Source organism: Coturnix japonica, chromosome 8, assembly GCF_054131305.1.
Source record: "Coturnix japonica strain WE chromosome 8, WE-NBRP24, whole genome shotgun sequence".
NCBI classification, from domain to species: domain Eukaryota; kingdom Metazoa; phylum Chordata; class Aves; order Galliformes; family Phasianidae; genus Coturnix; species Coturnix japonica.
Genome location: NC_140670.1, coordinates 13,915,937 through 13,927,945, shown reverse-complemented (window position 1 = coordinate 13,927,945; position 12,009 = coordinate 13,915,937). Strand labels below are relative to the sequence as shown.

Below are 12,009 nucleotides of genomic sequence, written 5' to 3'. Positions count from 1 at the left end.
GCATTTAACAGCTGATCCTTCTGAAAGAGAACTTATTTCTGCTCATCTGTTTTATCTGGAACACATTCCCCCAGCCTGCTGGCGCAATATATATTTAAGGAAATTGTAATCTTGCAATAGGAGAGGAATTAGGAGGGTAGAGAGGAGAATGTAACATAAATAAATAAATAAATAGAAGTCAGAATGTTTTTGAGTCATAGGCTGAAGTATTTTGTTGTGGCAATTAGCTGTACTATTATTTTTTTTTAATGGAATCTCTGAAAAAAAAATCAGAAAAATACCAGTTGGGACAGCTAACATTTTTGACTGCCTTTGCTTCTGAATGTGACTTTTTGTGGAGCATGACACTGGTGGGGTGAGCAGCAATAAGATGGGATGGATGATCTCTCATGCTTCCATGTGGAGTGAAGCAACGTAACACATACAAACCAAAGAGGAGAGCGCATTGCCGTGCAATGCCAACTCTTCCACAGGAACCTCATTGCCTGTTTTTCTTTGCTGTGTAATCAATGCAGGAGGTGTGAAAATTTGCAGTTTTACTAACTTTGCTAAGCAAAGGTTGCTGTCCCCTAACATGCAGTGGTATCTTGGACTTGCTATAAAAACGGCTTTCTGGAAGGTCCCTGTTATTTATCTGACAAGTTAGTGGGTACAGATCAATGTTGCACCGCTGTTTTACCTGAAAGGATGAGTATCCAATTCTGTAAATACCATCTAGGATGCAAAAGGGTTGTTGGAAGTGTTCCCTCTTTTTCGTGTGGAATGTTTTTTCTCTTGCGTGAAGGAAGACTTGGTGGGAACCTGATTAAATCTGCTTCTGAGTGCTGACTGGGAGACTGGAGCTGCAGGCTTTGGCAAGCACCGCAACCAGCAGATTTAATAGCCTGGTTCCTTCCTTGTCCTTCCCCCGGCCTAGTGCATTTTCATGCAAAGTGAAATGCCTTCAAAGGAGGGGTGGGGATTTTCCCCCATGAGAATAGCCCAGTGATTAGGAGCCCTAATAAGCGAGAACTGTGGGCTTAAGACTTCCAGATCTGGGAACTGATGTGTTCTGCGTTGAGATGAGCACTTAAAGCATGACGAAAAAGCAGCAGATGATGTTGGCAGTTGATCCTTGCTGGTAGGAGAGAATATCTCCTCCAGAAGGGATTAAGGACTGTGAGCTGGACAAGACGGGAGATAGATTCCCTTCCTGCAAATGTCAGCTGAATCTCAGTTTGAGAATCTGGTCCTAAGATTACTGACCTCAGTGAAACCACATTATATTGCAGCTGCAAATGTGCATCTTGTGATGGCTGGCAGGGTGTCAAGAGTGGGATCACTTCCACAGTGCGCTCCAATCCCAGTTCAATGGATCCCTCTAAAGCTGTGACAGTGGGGCACACTGTACCAGAGGCCTTTCTCAGCCAGGGGGCTTTGCCTCGGAAAGAGCTGAGGAGCTGTGAATCCCTGGTCTGCTGGGCTTGCCAAAAAACACGAGGCCTTTTCATGACGGGGTCGCCAGGTATCTTCTTCCCAGGGCCGGGCCATGCCAGTCAGTGCTCCCTCCCCGGGAAGGAGGGAGTGAAGAGGTGCCCCGGAAAGAGGAGTATGCTGGGCTGGGGCTGACAGGGCTGGGAACCTTGGGGCAGGGCTGCAGGCCTGTAACCAATTGCTACTTCTGCTCAGCATCCCAGTCAGTGAGTAGCAGTGAGTGTGAGAGGGAAGGAAGGCTGGGCAGGCAAAGGTGGGGTACTAAAAGAGAACCTACAATAAGAAGGATATGTTTGTGTTTACTGGCATTTCTGCTGTCCTATATGAAACCTGCATGTGTCTTCTGTCACCTCTGGTAGTTATCCCTATCAATTTAACAAGGCTTTTGCATCACCCCCGTGCCTCCAAGTGCATCTGTGTGGCACTGCAGGCAGATGGAGCCCGGCTGGGTCCTGCTCACGGGCAGAGCGGGATACGCGGGGCTGGGGCTGCCCAGTGCGGGGTGCGGAGTGGCTTCGGCTCGGGGGGTGGGGGGGGGAGGGGGAAGGGTGCAGCCGGGGAGCACAGAATGATCTCTGGAGTTGAGTGAGGTCCACCAGGTGAAGGCTGGTTGGGCGCAGTGCTCCTAAGGAAACTAAGTGGGAATGGGAGAAGTGTTTGCGAAAGCTGGAGCCTGTGTGCTTCTAAAGAGAATTAAACTTGCAGTTACACATCGAAAATCCTTTCCTAAAAATAACTGCTGTCTGTCCAGTAGCGGTAATGACTCACTCCGTAAGTGTTCCTCGGTCTGTTTGATCTCGGGTGCTCAGTAGCGTTTCACCCCTCTACCCCACCCCCGGTTTAGAAACAATGGGGAAGCTCGTTGCTGGGATTCGTGCTAATTTCTCACCGGCGATTCTGGGGCTGTGTTCTGTAACAGTGCGGATTATTAGAAACTTGTAATTTGCAGTTCGCATTTGCCATCAAGATCACAGCAGGGAAAAAAAGGAGACTCGAGGCTGCGGTGACTTCAGTAATTCCCCTTCCTTGCTTTCATGCAACGATGGAAAGAGCAACGCTTTCAGAGCAAACTTGCTTGACTGTAATATACAGTGACTTCAGAAAGTGCAATAAAATCAATTAATGTTGCAAAAGCATTGGCCAAAAAGAAGGCGGTGAGAGAATTTATGGAAATTGAATGGATTTACAAGCATTTATCCTGCGACTTGATAAACAGCAATGGGAAGCCGAGATGGGGAAAATAATTAGCCCTCAGCCTCAGTGAATTTTGGCAATTTATTGTTATAATTTTATTCTTTCGGTGGTTATTCAAATTTATATTTTAATTTTGTGATGTGGAGCGCGGGGGGATTAATCTGAACTTTGGTCTCAGCTTCCTCAGGAGCTGCGTTCCTCTGACATTTTCTGCGCTCGCGAAGCGAAGCGTGATCTGTCACTTGCCAGGGCTGCTCCACACAGAGAGCTCATTCTTCGCCGCTCTGCGTGTCTTTTAAGGGCCGTGATCATTGGCCTTAGTAAATAACGTCGCCGCCGGGGGCAGGATCAGCTGTTCGCCTCCCCGGGCGCCAGCATTTTCTCTTCCTTTGATTTCCGAGGGCGTTTCTCAGCAAAACTTTGGGAGAGCGCTGGCGGCACGGCGGCCTCAGGATGCGGGGCTGCTGATCTGCGCCAGCACCGAAACTTTTCTGCTCGCTCGCAGAAGTTTGCAGCGCTGTTATTACAGCAGAAACGAGACAACATCTACCATGGAGCAAAGATTACAATTTCCAGAAGTCAGAATTTATTACAGTTAAACTGTGATAAGATCCCATCTGTTATGAACACATGTAGCGCCAATTGTTTTTCATACAACTGCAATTTATTTACCCTTCAGACTGAATGAGATTACAAGGGTGATTTTAAAAGGAAAAAAAAAAAAACCAACAAAAAACGCCACACTTCCCCCCCCTCCCCCTTAGTCCGGCCTATCTGCTTCCATCTCGCTAAATCCATTTACGTCGCAATACTTCCCTTCGGATGAGCCCCGCGATCCCTGCCTCCCCCGCTCGGGCCGGGTCGCCTCCTCCCGGTGCCGCTGTGCTTGGGGCCGCGGGGCTCTGCTTGGCTGGGGGGGAGAGGGGGCCGCGCCCGGCGCCCTGCGCGGAGCCGAGCGGTGCGGGCGCGCTTCTCCGCAGCGCCCCGCGGGGGTGGGCCCGGCAGCGCCGCCTGGCGGGCGGGACCCCACGGGCGCCCCGCTGCCGGCACGGCCCCACCGGGCCGCAGACAAAGGGAGTCGGCTCCTGCCCGCCGCCGCACCGGGTGTCTCGGGGCACCGCGCCTCGGGGAAGCGGTCGCTGGGCGAAGCGAGAGCCCGAAGGCTCGGAGGGGGAAGGGAACGTTCCCATTTGGGTCGTAGTAGTTGGGGAACAGGCGATGTGGCTGCCCGTCCTCCTGTCCCTTCCTGCAGAGGTGGTGAGGACCAAGGAGCGTGCGCCTCGTGGAGAGAGAAATGTGGGGCTGTTGCTTAAATATAAATCGTTGTTGGACGTTCTCACCGCGATGGCCTAAGAACAGTGATCTAATTCTGTTCTTTCAAACTGTTCTGAGGCATATATATGTGTGTGTGTGTATGTATGCGTATATATATCCTCCAGATTTCAGTAGGCGTCCTTCTGCTGCTCTGTTATCGTTACTGCTTGCCTTGATGTGACGTTGAAGACAGATGACAGCATTGTCAGGTTGTCTTTAATTCATCTGAAGACTTCTTAGAAAAATAAATAAATAAATAAAACACACACGAGGCTTCTTGCAATACCCAAAGCCTGAAAGGCTTCACTTTGTTCCACGCAGGGGAGAGACAGGGTGGCTACGAGGGCTGGATTTCGGACGTGAGGACAGGAGGGACCCTGCGCAGCACCGAGCGGGCTCTCCCTGCCCCGCGGCCGGACGGGTCCGTACCGCAGCACCTGGCTGAGAGCGCCGGCACCGGGACGGCCTCTCTGTGCGTTTGTGCACAGCCCGAGTGCGTAACGCGCTCAAATTTCAGTCCCGTCTCTGCTGCCTAAGCAGCGTACCTCCGTACCTCCATACCTCCGGAGAGGTGAGAGCTTTCAGTGCTAGGTTTTATGGGTTTTTTTGTTTTTTTTGTTTTTTTTTTCTTTTGACGCCTTTATACTTCTTCGCAACGTTTTAATTTGATTTTAATTTTTTAATGTGAAAAGGCAATCTGCCCCCAGCTGCCACGTAGCGAGTTGCGGGAGAGCCCCAGCAGGGATCCACCACCTCTACCCAGGGCTGTGGGACCATAGGGCAGCGTGTGAGCTCGGGGCTGGAACTGAACGGGGTGATTCCCATGGCCCAGATGGAAAGGAGAGCTGGTGATGCCGCCTCCAGATCTTTTCCAACTTCAGATTTGCTCTTTTTAGGAAGAAAAAAAAAACCAAACAACCAACAACAACACAAAAACAAAACCACCAAAAGGCGCCCTACCGAAAGCCTGCAGTGAAAGCCAATAGTATAAAAGAAAGTCAGTATTTCTCTCTGTCTTTTCTAAATATGAAAGAGTGGAGTTTGGTTTGTACTTCACAGAACAGGAATGCATGTGTTCCTCTGTTTGGGCCAGCCCAGGCCTTTCCAGGCTCCTCTCTCCTGGGCCATGTCGCTCGCAGCCTGCACAGCTCAGCACAGCCTGGGCGCAGGGGAGCAGGGCCGCTATGCTCCGGGCAGATTTGGAGGTGTTGGAGAGCAACTTCCCTGTCCCGCAAAAAGGGGCCTTCTATCACCGAGCAAATCCTCCCAGTCACAGAGGCATCCCCGTGCTCAGCTCCACCATCCGCTTAGCACTCGGAAATCAGGAAGGCAAACATGTATGTGTGTGTTCGGTATCGACCTGCGCGCACAAGCCAAGATACATATGCCCATATAGGCCGAGATATACTGCAGGAACTCCTTTGCTGTCTGTGGAGTCTGTGTTTTATTGTTTCATAAAACCAGCTTAATTACATTTCCCCATAGATAAGATAAACAGAACCCTTCTTTTCTAAGCGTCGCTTATCAGAAGTATTTTGTTGAAGCGGCACCCAGAGCGAGCCTCGCACAGCGCCGGGAAAGTCATTAATTTTTATTTTGGTTCTTCGGTTGCACTTAGCGTCTGACAGGAGTTGATTTAAATATTACATGAGTTTATCTTTAGTGTTCAAAAAAGATTTGTGAGGAAGATGAAACTGTTTAATTTAAACTAATGTATGCCTGACTCCGGTCAGATCGATCTGAGTTTGGGGTTGTGATGGGTTTTGCCCTTCTGTTGCTTGTCCTCCCGAGCTGGTTTTTCACTGTGAAATTACTTTAGTTCGGTGGCATGGACCAGCGGCTGCTGTCAGCTCCTCGAGCCATCCAGCTAGTCGGAACGGGGGAACGAAATAACAAACGCGGCCCTTTTACCTAAAAACATTAATGTCCATAAGTCAATCTCTATTAGAAAATATAGCGAATTTCCTAGATTAATATCAAAATCCTCCGTGACACTTGCCAGGTCAAATATTTAACAAGCCGAGAAAAGAGCCCTCCTTAGCACCGCTCTCCATATAAAATAAGCCGTTTCCATTTGTCATTAATGTCGCTGACAGTATCTGAGCAGAACAGCAATAATAACGTTAAGCGCTCATTTTATCACTTGCATCAGAACCCCTCGCGCACAACTTTCAGAGCTGGGAGCCGCAGCGCTGCAATTAAGGCTTCGGCGCAGGGAACTCCCCCTCTCTCCCTCCGACAGACCCCAACACCTGGCTGCTGACGGATTGCAGCGAGCGGAGTCGGAGGTGCAGCTGGTAGAAATCTGTAATTGTGGTGTACGTGCGGAGAAGCGGCGGTGCTTTTGATCGCCGTAACGGTACCGGGCTCGCACGCCCCGCTGGAGCCGCAATGGCCCTTTCCCCGACTCGCGGGTGGCGGAGGGCCCGGGGCCGGGCTGTGGCTGGGCTGGGGTTGGGGCCGCGCCGCTCGGCTGCCCGCCGACTCCTGCCGCTTCCCGGCCCCGCTCGCGGCCGATGCGTTTTATCAGCGAAGTTTGCTCGGTGCGGTTAACGGCGCTGCCCTTCTCTCCTTTCCCCGAACTCATCAGTTCACAACGAGAGCTCGTTTTACATTCCCCAAACCGGCGCTACGCGCTGCTCCTTCTCCCGTTTAAGGGGGGGTTGGGAGGGAACCGCTCGGTGAAAGCGCCGAGCCGCACCGTGCCGATGGCGGAGCCGTGTCCCCAAAGAGCCGCCCAGCACCCGCCGAGCCCGGTGCGGTCCCGCTCCGAGCCGGGCCGGGCCCGGGAGAGCGCCGGCCCTTCGTTAGCCGCCCTCTCTTCTCCGCTCTGCACGTTAACGCTAACTTGCACCAATTATCTGGAGTAAATGTATTAGACTAATTAGCATCTGGGCACCGCGGGAAACTTCGAACAGTAATTGTATCGCAGGGACGCGGGAGGAGGGAGGCAGGCCAACCCCTCGCCGAGCCCGGCGGCCGCTCGCCTTGCGCCGGGCCGGCAGCGGGGCAGGGCGCGGAGCCCGGCTGTCCGCGGACACGGTTCCGCTCTTCCCATCGGCGCGGTGCAACGCGGGGCTGTGCCGGGCGGGCAAGGACGAGGCCGGGGCGGCCCTCGGCATCGCTCCGCGCAGTGCAAGGCGCTCCCAGCTGCGGGAGGTTTGCTGGGATCCTTCCTCCCAGGCCTTTCTTCTTAAAAGAAAAGCAGCTCTCAGAGCAGTCCGGTTTTTATTATTATTATTATTTTCTTTTTTTTTTTTTTTTTTTTTTTTTTTTTTTTAGATTGATGATCATTTGTACCGCGGTACGAACTGAAGAAAGAAATTGAAAATAACCGGGTGAGATCAAATAGCGCTTCCCAATTACTTCGGAACTTCTCACTTAGAAAAGGAGATGAATGGTTACGCGTTACACTGTAAAAAGCTTTCGGATAATCTTCTTACTCTTTTACCAACAGTGCTGCCTTCCCCGCGTCTCTTCCTAGGGAAAGAACGCCGCCTGTTAATTGAAGCTCGCATGGAAAAGAAAACGGTTTTCACAGTAAAATGCTCTTTTGAGAGAAAAGTTCATTTTCCTCCGGAAAGGGGCAGAGATGTGAGGGAGCCTCAGCCTGCCCGCTTCGTGCCCACCAACTCGACTGAAGAGGGGAAAAAAAGATTAAAAAAATAACAATAAAAAAAACCTTTTTGTCTTTTTTTTTTTTTTTTTTTGAGAGCCCTGGGGGTTGCAATAATAATAATAATTTTAAAAACCCTTATTTTATATTTTTTAATTCAAATTGAATAAACGATGAAGGAGAAAGTAGCGACTGCCTCCATTTGAGACCTACTCAGGTTTATAACAGAATCCAAGCGTATGGAGAAAAAAAAATATTTAAAAAAATAATTAAAAAAAAAAGTAAAACCTTTTAATACATCAAATATACGGAATTTTAATCTTTAAAGCGATACATTGTCTATTTTAGTACATGACGTAAACCTTACTTAACCCTCGTTACAGGGTGGACTTAAAAATTAAAAATAGTTAAGTGTTCCTTTTAAAGAACAAAATAAGGCAAATGAGGTTTTTGGAATAGAATCGTTTTTGTTTTTCTTCCAGAATACATACAAAAAAATACCAATTCTCTTTCAAGGGTAATACACCTTAAAAATAATTGCAATTTGAAATTATAACTGACAAATTGCGAGTTGTTTTTTTTTTAGTAACAAACATGCATGTAAATTTTTTTTGTTGTTGTTTCAATGAGACATTAAATAAGAACGTACGATACAATCATAGCAATTTTAAAGTAACATTAAAGAGAAGACCTCTATCTTTTTATTTATATTCTACAATGGGTGTTCCACTTTTACCTATTGAGCTCAGTTAAGTAATGCACTTTATGATTCGTTGTCCCGCTTGAAGCTAACATAAATAAATACAGTGCTCACGGATCCAGTCCTCAGATGAACACTATTGTATAAAAAGTCCCGTTTCTGTTTTGTGGGGTTTTGTTTTTGTTTTTTGTTTTTTTTCCTTGCCGACTTCCACCGAGTTCGGAGGGCTCCATCCCTCCCTCCCTCCCCCTCCCACCCGTCCGCGCCGCTCACTGGTAGCCCAGTGCCGAGGCTGTGGTGAGTCTCTGCCCATACAGTGCGTAAGGGGAGTAGTAGGGTCCCGTGGCGGCGGGCACCGGCACTGGCGCCCCGGGGGTGGGCAGCGGGCTCTTGGAGTACGGGTGGTAGCGGCTGCCGAGTCCCAGAGCGTGGTGCGGGCTGCGCAGCGCCAGCGTGCCCGGGCTGCCCGGGGCGCCCGTGGTGGGGATGTGCATGTGGCACGCCATGGCCGCGGCCGCCGCGCTAGCCAGCGACGAGGAGCTGGGGTAGCTGGAGAGGAGTTTATCGGTGCCCGGGAAGGCAGTATGGGTCCGCAAGTGGCTAAGCAGCTCCTCCGAGGTGGCGAAGCGCTTGTCGCAGGGTCCGTTGGCAGACACCCAGTTGCAGATGTGCGGCTGGGGGTCGTTGGGGAGCATGAAGCCGTAGGGGTACAGGGGGTGGCCGGCCAGCGAGGGCGGCGTGGCACCGGTCAGCGATGAGTGCACGCCGTGCAGGGGGTGCGTGGGGTACACCAGGGGGTATCCGGACTTGAGGGCCTGGTCGTGGGCGCAGGAGGCGCCGGCGGCGCCGGCCAGGTGGCTGGCGCAGTGGTAGCTCAGGCAGTACGGGTCTCGGCACAGGCTGGCCGTCATCACCGACGGCGGCGACGCGCCCGCCAGCGGGCTGGAGCCGGCCGGCTTGCTGCAGCCCAGGCTGCCCGCGGCCGCCAGCTGGGCCCCCACCAGGCTGGAGGATTTGGTGGGGTCCAGCGCCACGCCGTGCGGCAGGAACTGCGGCGGGTAGCCCGCGTACGCCCCGGCCAGCGTCCCCGGGTAGCTCATGCCCGCCGGAGGCAGCGGGAAGACTGTCTGGCCCGGCTTGTAGGGGGAGACGGGGGCCACGAGGCCGGAGCCCAGTACGGAGGCGGAGGAGGTGGCGGTGGTACTGCTGCAGGAGGAGGCGGAGTCCGAGGCGATGGGCTTGGAGCCCGGCGCGCTCTCCTGGTGCTGGTTGACCTCCACGTTAATCCCGGCGCAGCTCACGCTAATCCGGCCGTGGCCGATGCCGGCGGAGCCCGGGCCGCCCTCCGCGCCGGAGCCGCCGCTCTTGCCGCAGCTCTCCGAGTCCTTCTTTTCCTCCCCGCCTTTGCCCTCGGCCGGCAGCAGCCCGGGCGAGCAGGCGGAGGCGCTGGAGTTGGGGCTGCCTGTCCTTGGGGTGAACGGCTGGCAGGTGGCGCTCGGCACCCGGAATCCCGACTTCTCCCCGGCCGCGACCCCCGCCGAGGGGGTGCCCGCGCAGCCCGCCGCCCCCGGCTCCTTCTTCTCCGCGCCCGGTTTGGAGTAGGGCTTGAAGCTCGATTTGTCCTCCACGCCGATGTCGCTGAGCTTCAGGGGGCCCGACTTGGAGTCCTTGTCGCCTCCGGAGCCATTGGAGGTGACCGAGGAGAGTTTGGAGGAAGGGGACGGGTCCGGCTTTCCTATCTGCGAGCAAGTTTGTGCCAAAAGGGCCAGGGGGCTTTTCTTCGCATCCAGCTGCAGGAATTAGACACACAACGACAGAGGTTTAATGGGGGAGTCCGCTCAAGGAAAAAAAAAAAAAGAAAGAAAAAAGAAAAAAAAAAAAAGAAAAAAGAAAGAAAAAAGAGAAAGAAATAAAAGAAAGAAAAAAAGAAAAGAAAAGGAGAAAAACCAAAAAGCCCCGAGTGTACCTAGTAGGTCTCTTGTCCCGCACGTTTTTGCAGGGGGCAGCCTGGAAGTGATGAACGATTTCGTGAGCATTCATCACCCTGACAGCCCCCTCCCCTGCATGCACCATTTTCCACAAAGCCTTTAAAGAGGGCTTGGGCTCGCTGGAACCGTGCGAGCACCCCCTCGGCCGCCCAGCGCCCACCGGGCAGCGCCCAGCCCACGCAGACCCTCGCCACCGGAGTGGGGGAGCCCTCGGGCCACGTCGGCTGCCGCATTTCTGCGCCCTGACCGCGGCCGCTATTTATAAACAGAGCCCGGACGAGCCGGGCTCCGGGGGAGAGCGGCGCTTCGCTCCGCAGAGACCTCAGTGAAATCATTCATTCCCACGGACACACCCTTCCCACCACCCTCTCCATTTCGAGGTTCGCTCCCTAAAACAGCGAGGGACCCCGACAGCGGGGAAGAAAGGGCGAGCGGGGCCCCGAAGCCCCCAAAAGACGGCGAAGGCGGAGGCCGAGAGCCGCCATAGCCGCCCCGCGCCGCGCCGAGCCCGTGTCCGAACACCCCCCGCAACGCCCGGCCGCTGCGAGAGCGGCGTGGCCGGATCGTGACCCCGGAGCCGGGCGCTTCCTTCCACCGCTCCTCTCTCTCTCTCTCTCAAAATAAATAAGCAAATAAATAATAATTATATATATGTATGTATATACACACACACATATGTAAGAAAACATTTAAAAAAAATAAAAAATAAAAGAGTAAAAAATATCAAAAGAGCAAAAATGAAAGTTTATTCAAAAAGGAATCGCCAGGAAGCCGAGTAAACATGGAATAGATGACCACGCGCAGCTCCTCGCACTAAGATCAAAGGCGCCCGTTCCCGGTGCGACCGCGACCCGGAGCGGAGCGGGCGCGGGGCAGCCGCCATGCGGGGCGGGCACGGCGGGGCCGGGGCTGCTTACCTCGATGGGACTGACGGGCGTGGAGGGGAGAGGCTGCAGGTACTCGGGGTGTAGGATGTGGCCGGTCCGCGCCGTGAGCATTTTCAGCACCTTGATGGGCAGGCGGTTGGCTTGGCGCAGCGGGTCCGAGGGGGGGACGGCGTGGAAGCAGGGCTTGGCGGAGGCGCTGCCGGGGCTCCCAGCGTGCCCGGTCGGCCCGGCACTGAGGTCGGCGGCGCTGCGGCTGCGGCGGGGGCTGCCTCCGGGCTCGCTCAGGCTGCTGCTGCGCTTACTACTTCTGAGAGCAGAAAGCGAGGGCGATGTGATCATGACCCAAAACCTCGCATGAAAACTGGGGCAAGTCGCGCCGCTCGCACTCGGAAACGCTCGCTCGCTTTCTGCGGGCGAGAAGGGAAAAAATCCACACGCCCCCCGAGGAGGAAAACAAACATAAAATGTCCCGCGGCTCTCGCTGGCGGGGAGGGCGTGGGTGGGGAGGGGGGGAGGGGGGGGAAGGGGGAGCCGGCCGGAGAGAAAGAGGAGGAAAAAAAGCCGAGTAATCCGTGCGCTGCGAGGGGCGGGGGGCGCGGGCGGCTGCGCCGTGCCCGGCCGCTCTCGGCTCCCGGCTGCGGCGCGGGGCGGGCGGAGCGCTCGGCTCCGCGCTCAGTTGTGCTGCGAGCCGCTGCCCATCCAGCCCGGGGTCTGGCGGAGAAACTCACTTCAAAAGCAGCTGAATTAGTCTGAGATTAAAGCCTTTGCCGCCTTCCAATCAAATGGGACCCCGAGGTGATTGGAGGGTCAAGGGGATGTGACGTTCCCTTTTCTGGG

General features: G+C 53.8%; 1 protein-coding gene across 1 annotated transcript; it reads right to left on the bottom strand.

Moving 5' to 3' along the window:
- Nucleotides 1–7,886: 7,886 nt before the first annotated feature.
- On the bottom strand, nt 7,887–11,923 carry ZNF503 (zinc finger protein 503). The gene is made up of 2 exons (XM_015866855.3): nt 11,203–11,923; nt 7,887–10,087 (listed from the first exon to the last, which is right to left on the bottom strand). Exons 1-2 carry the CDS (start codon nt 11,509–11,511, stop codon nt 8,567–8,569), a joined length of 1,830 nt encoding a protein of 609 aa, XP_015722341.1. The 5' UTR covers nt 11,512–11,923; the 3' UTR covers nt 7,887–8,566.
- Between the last annotated feature and the right edge of the window lie 86 nt (nt 11,924–12,009).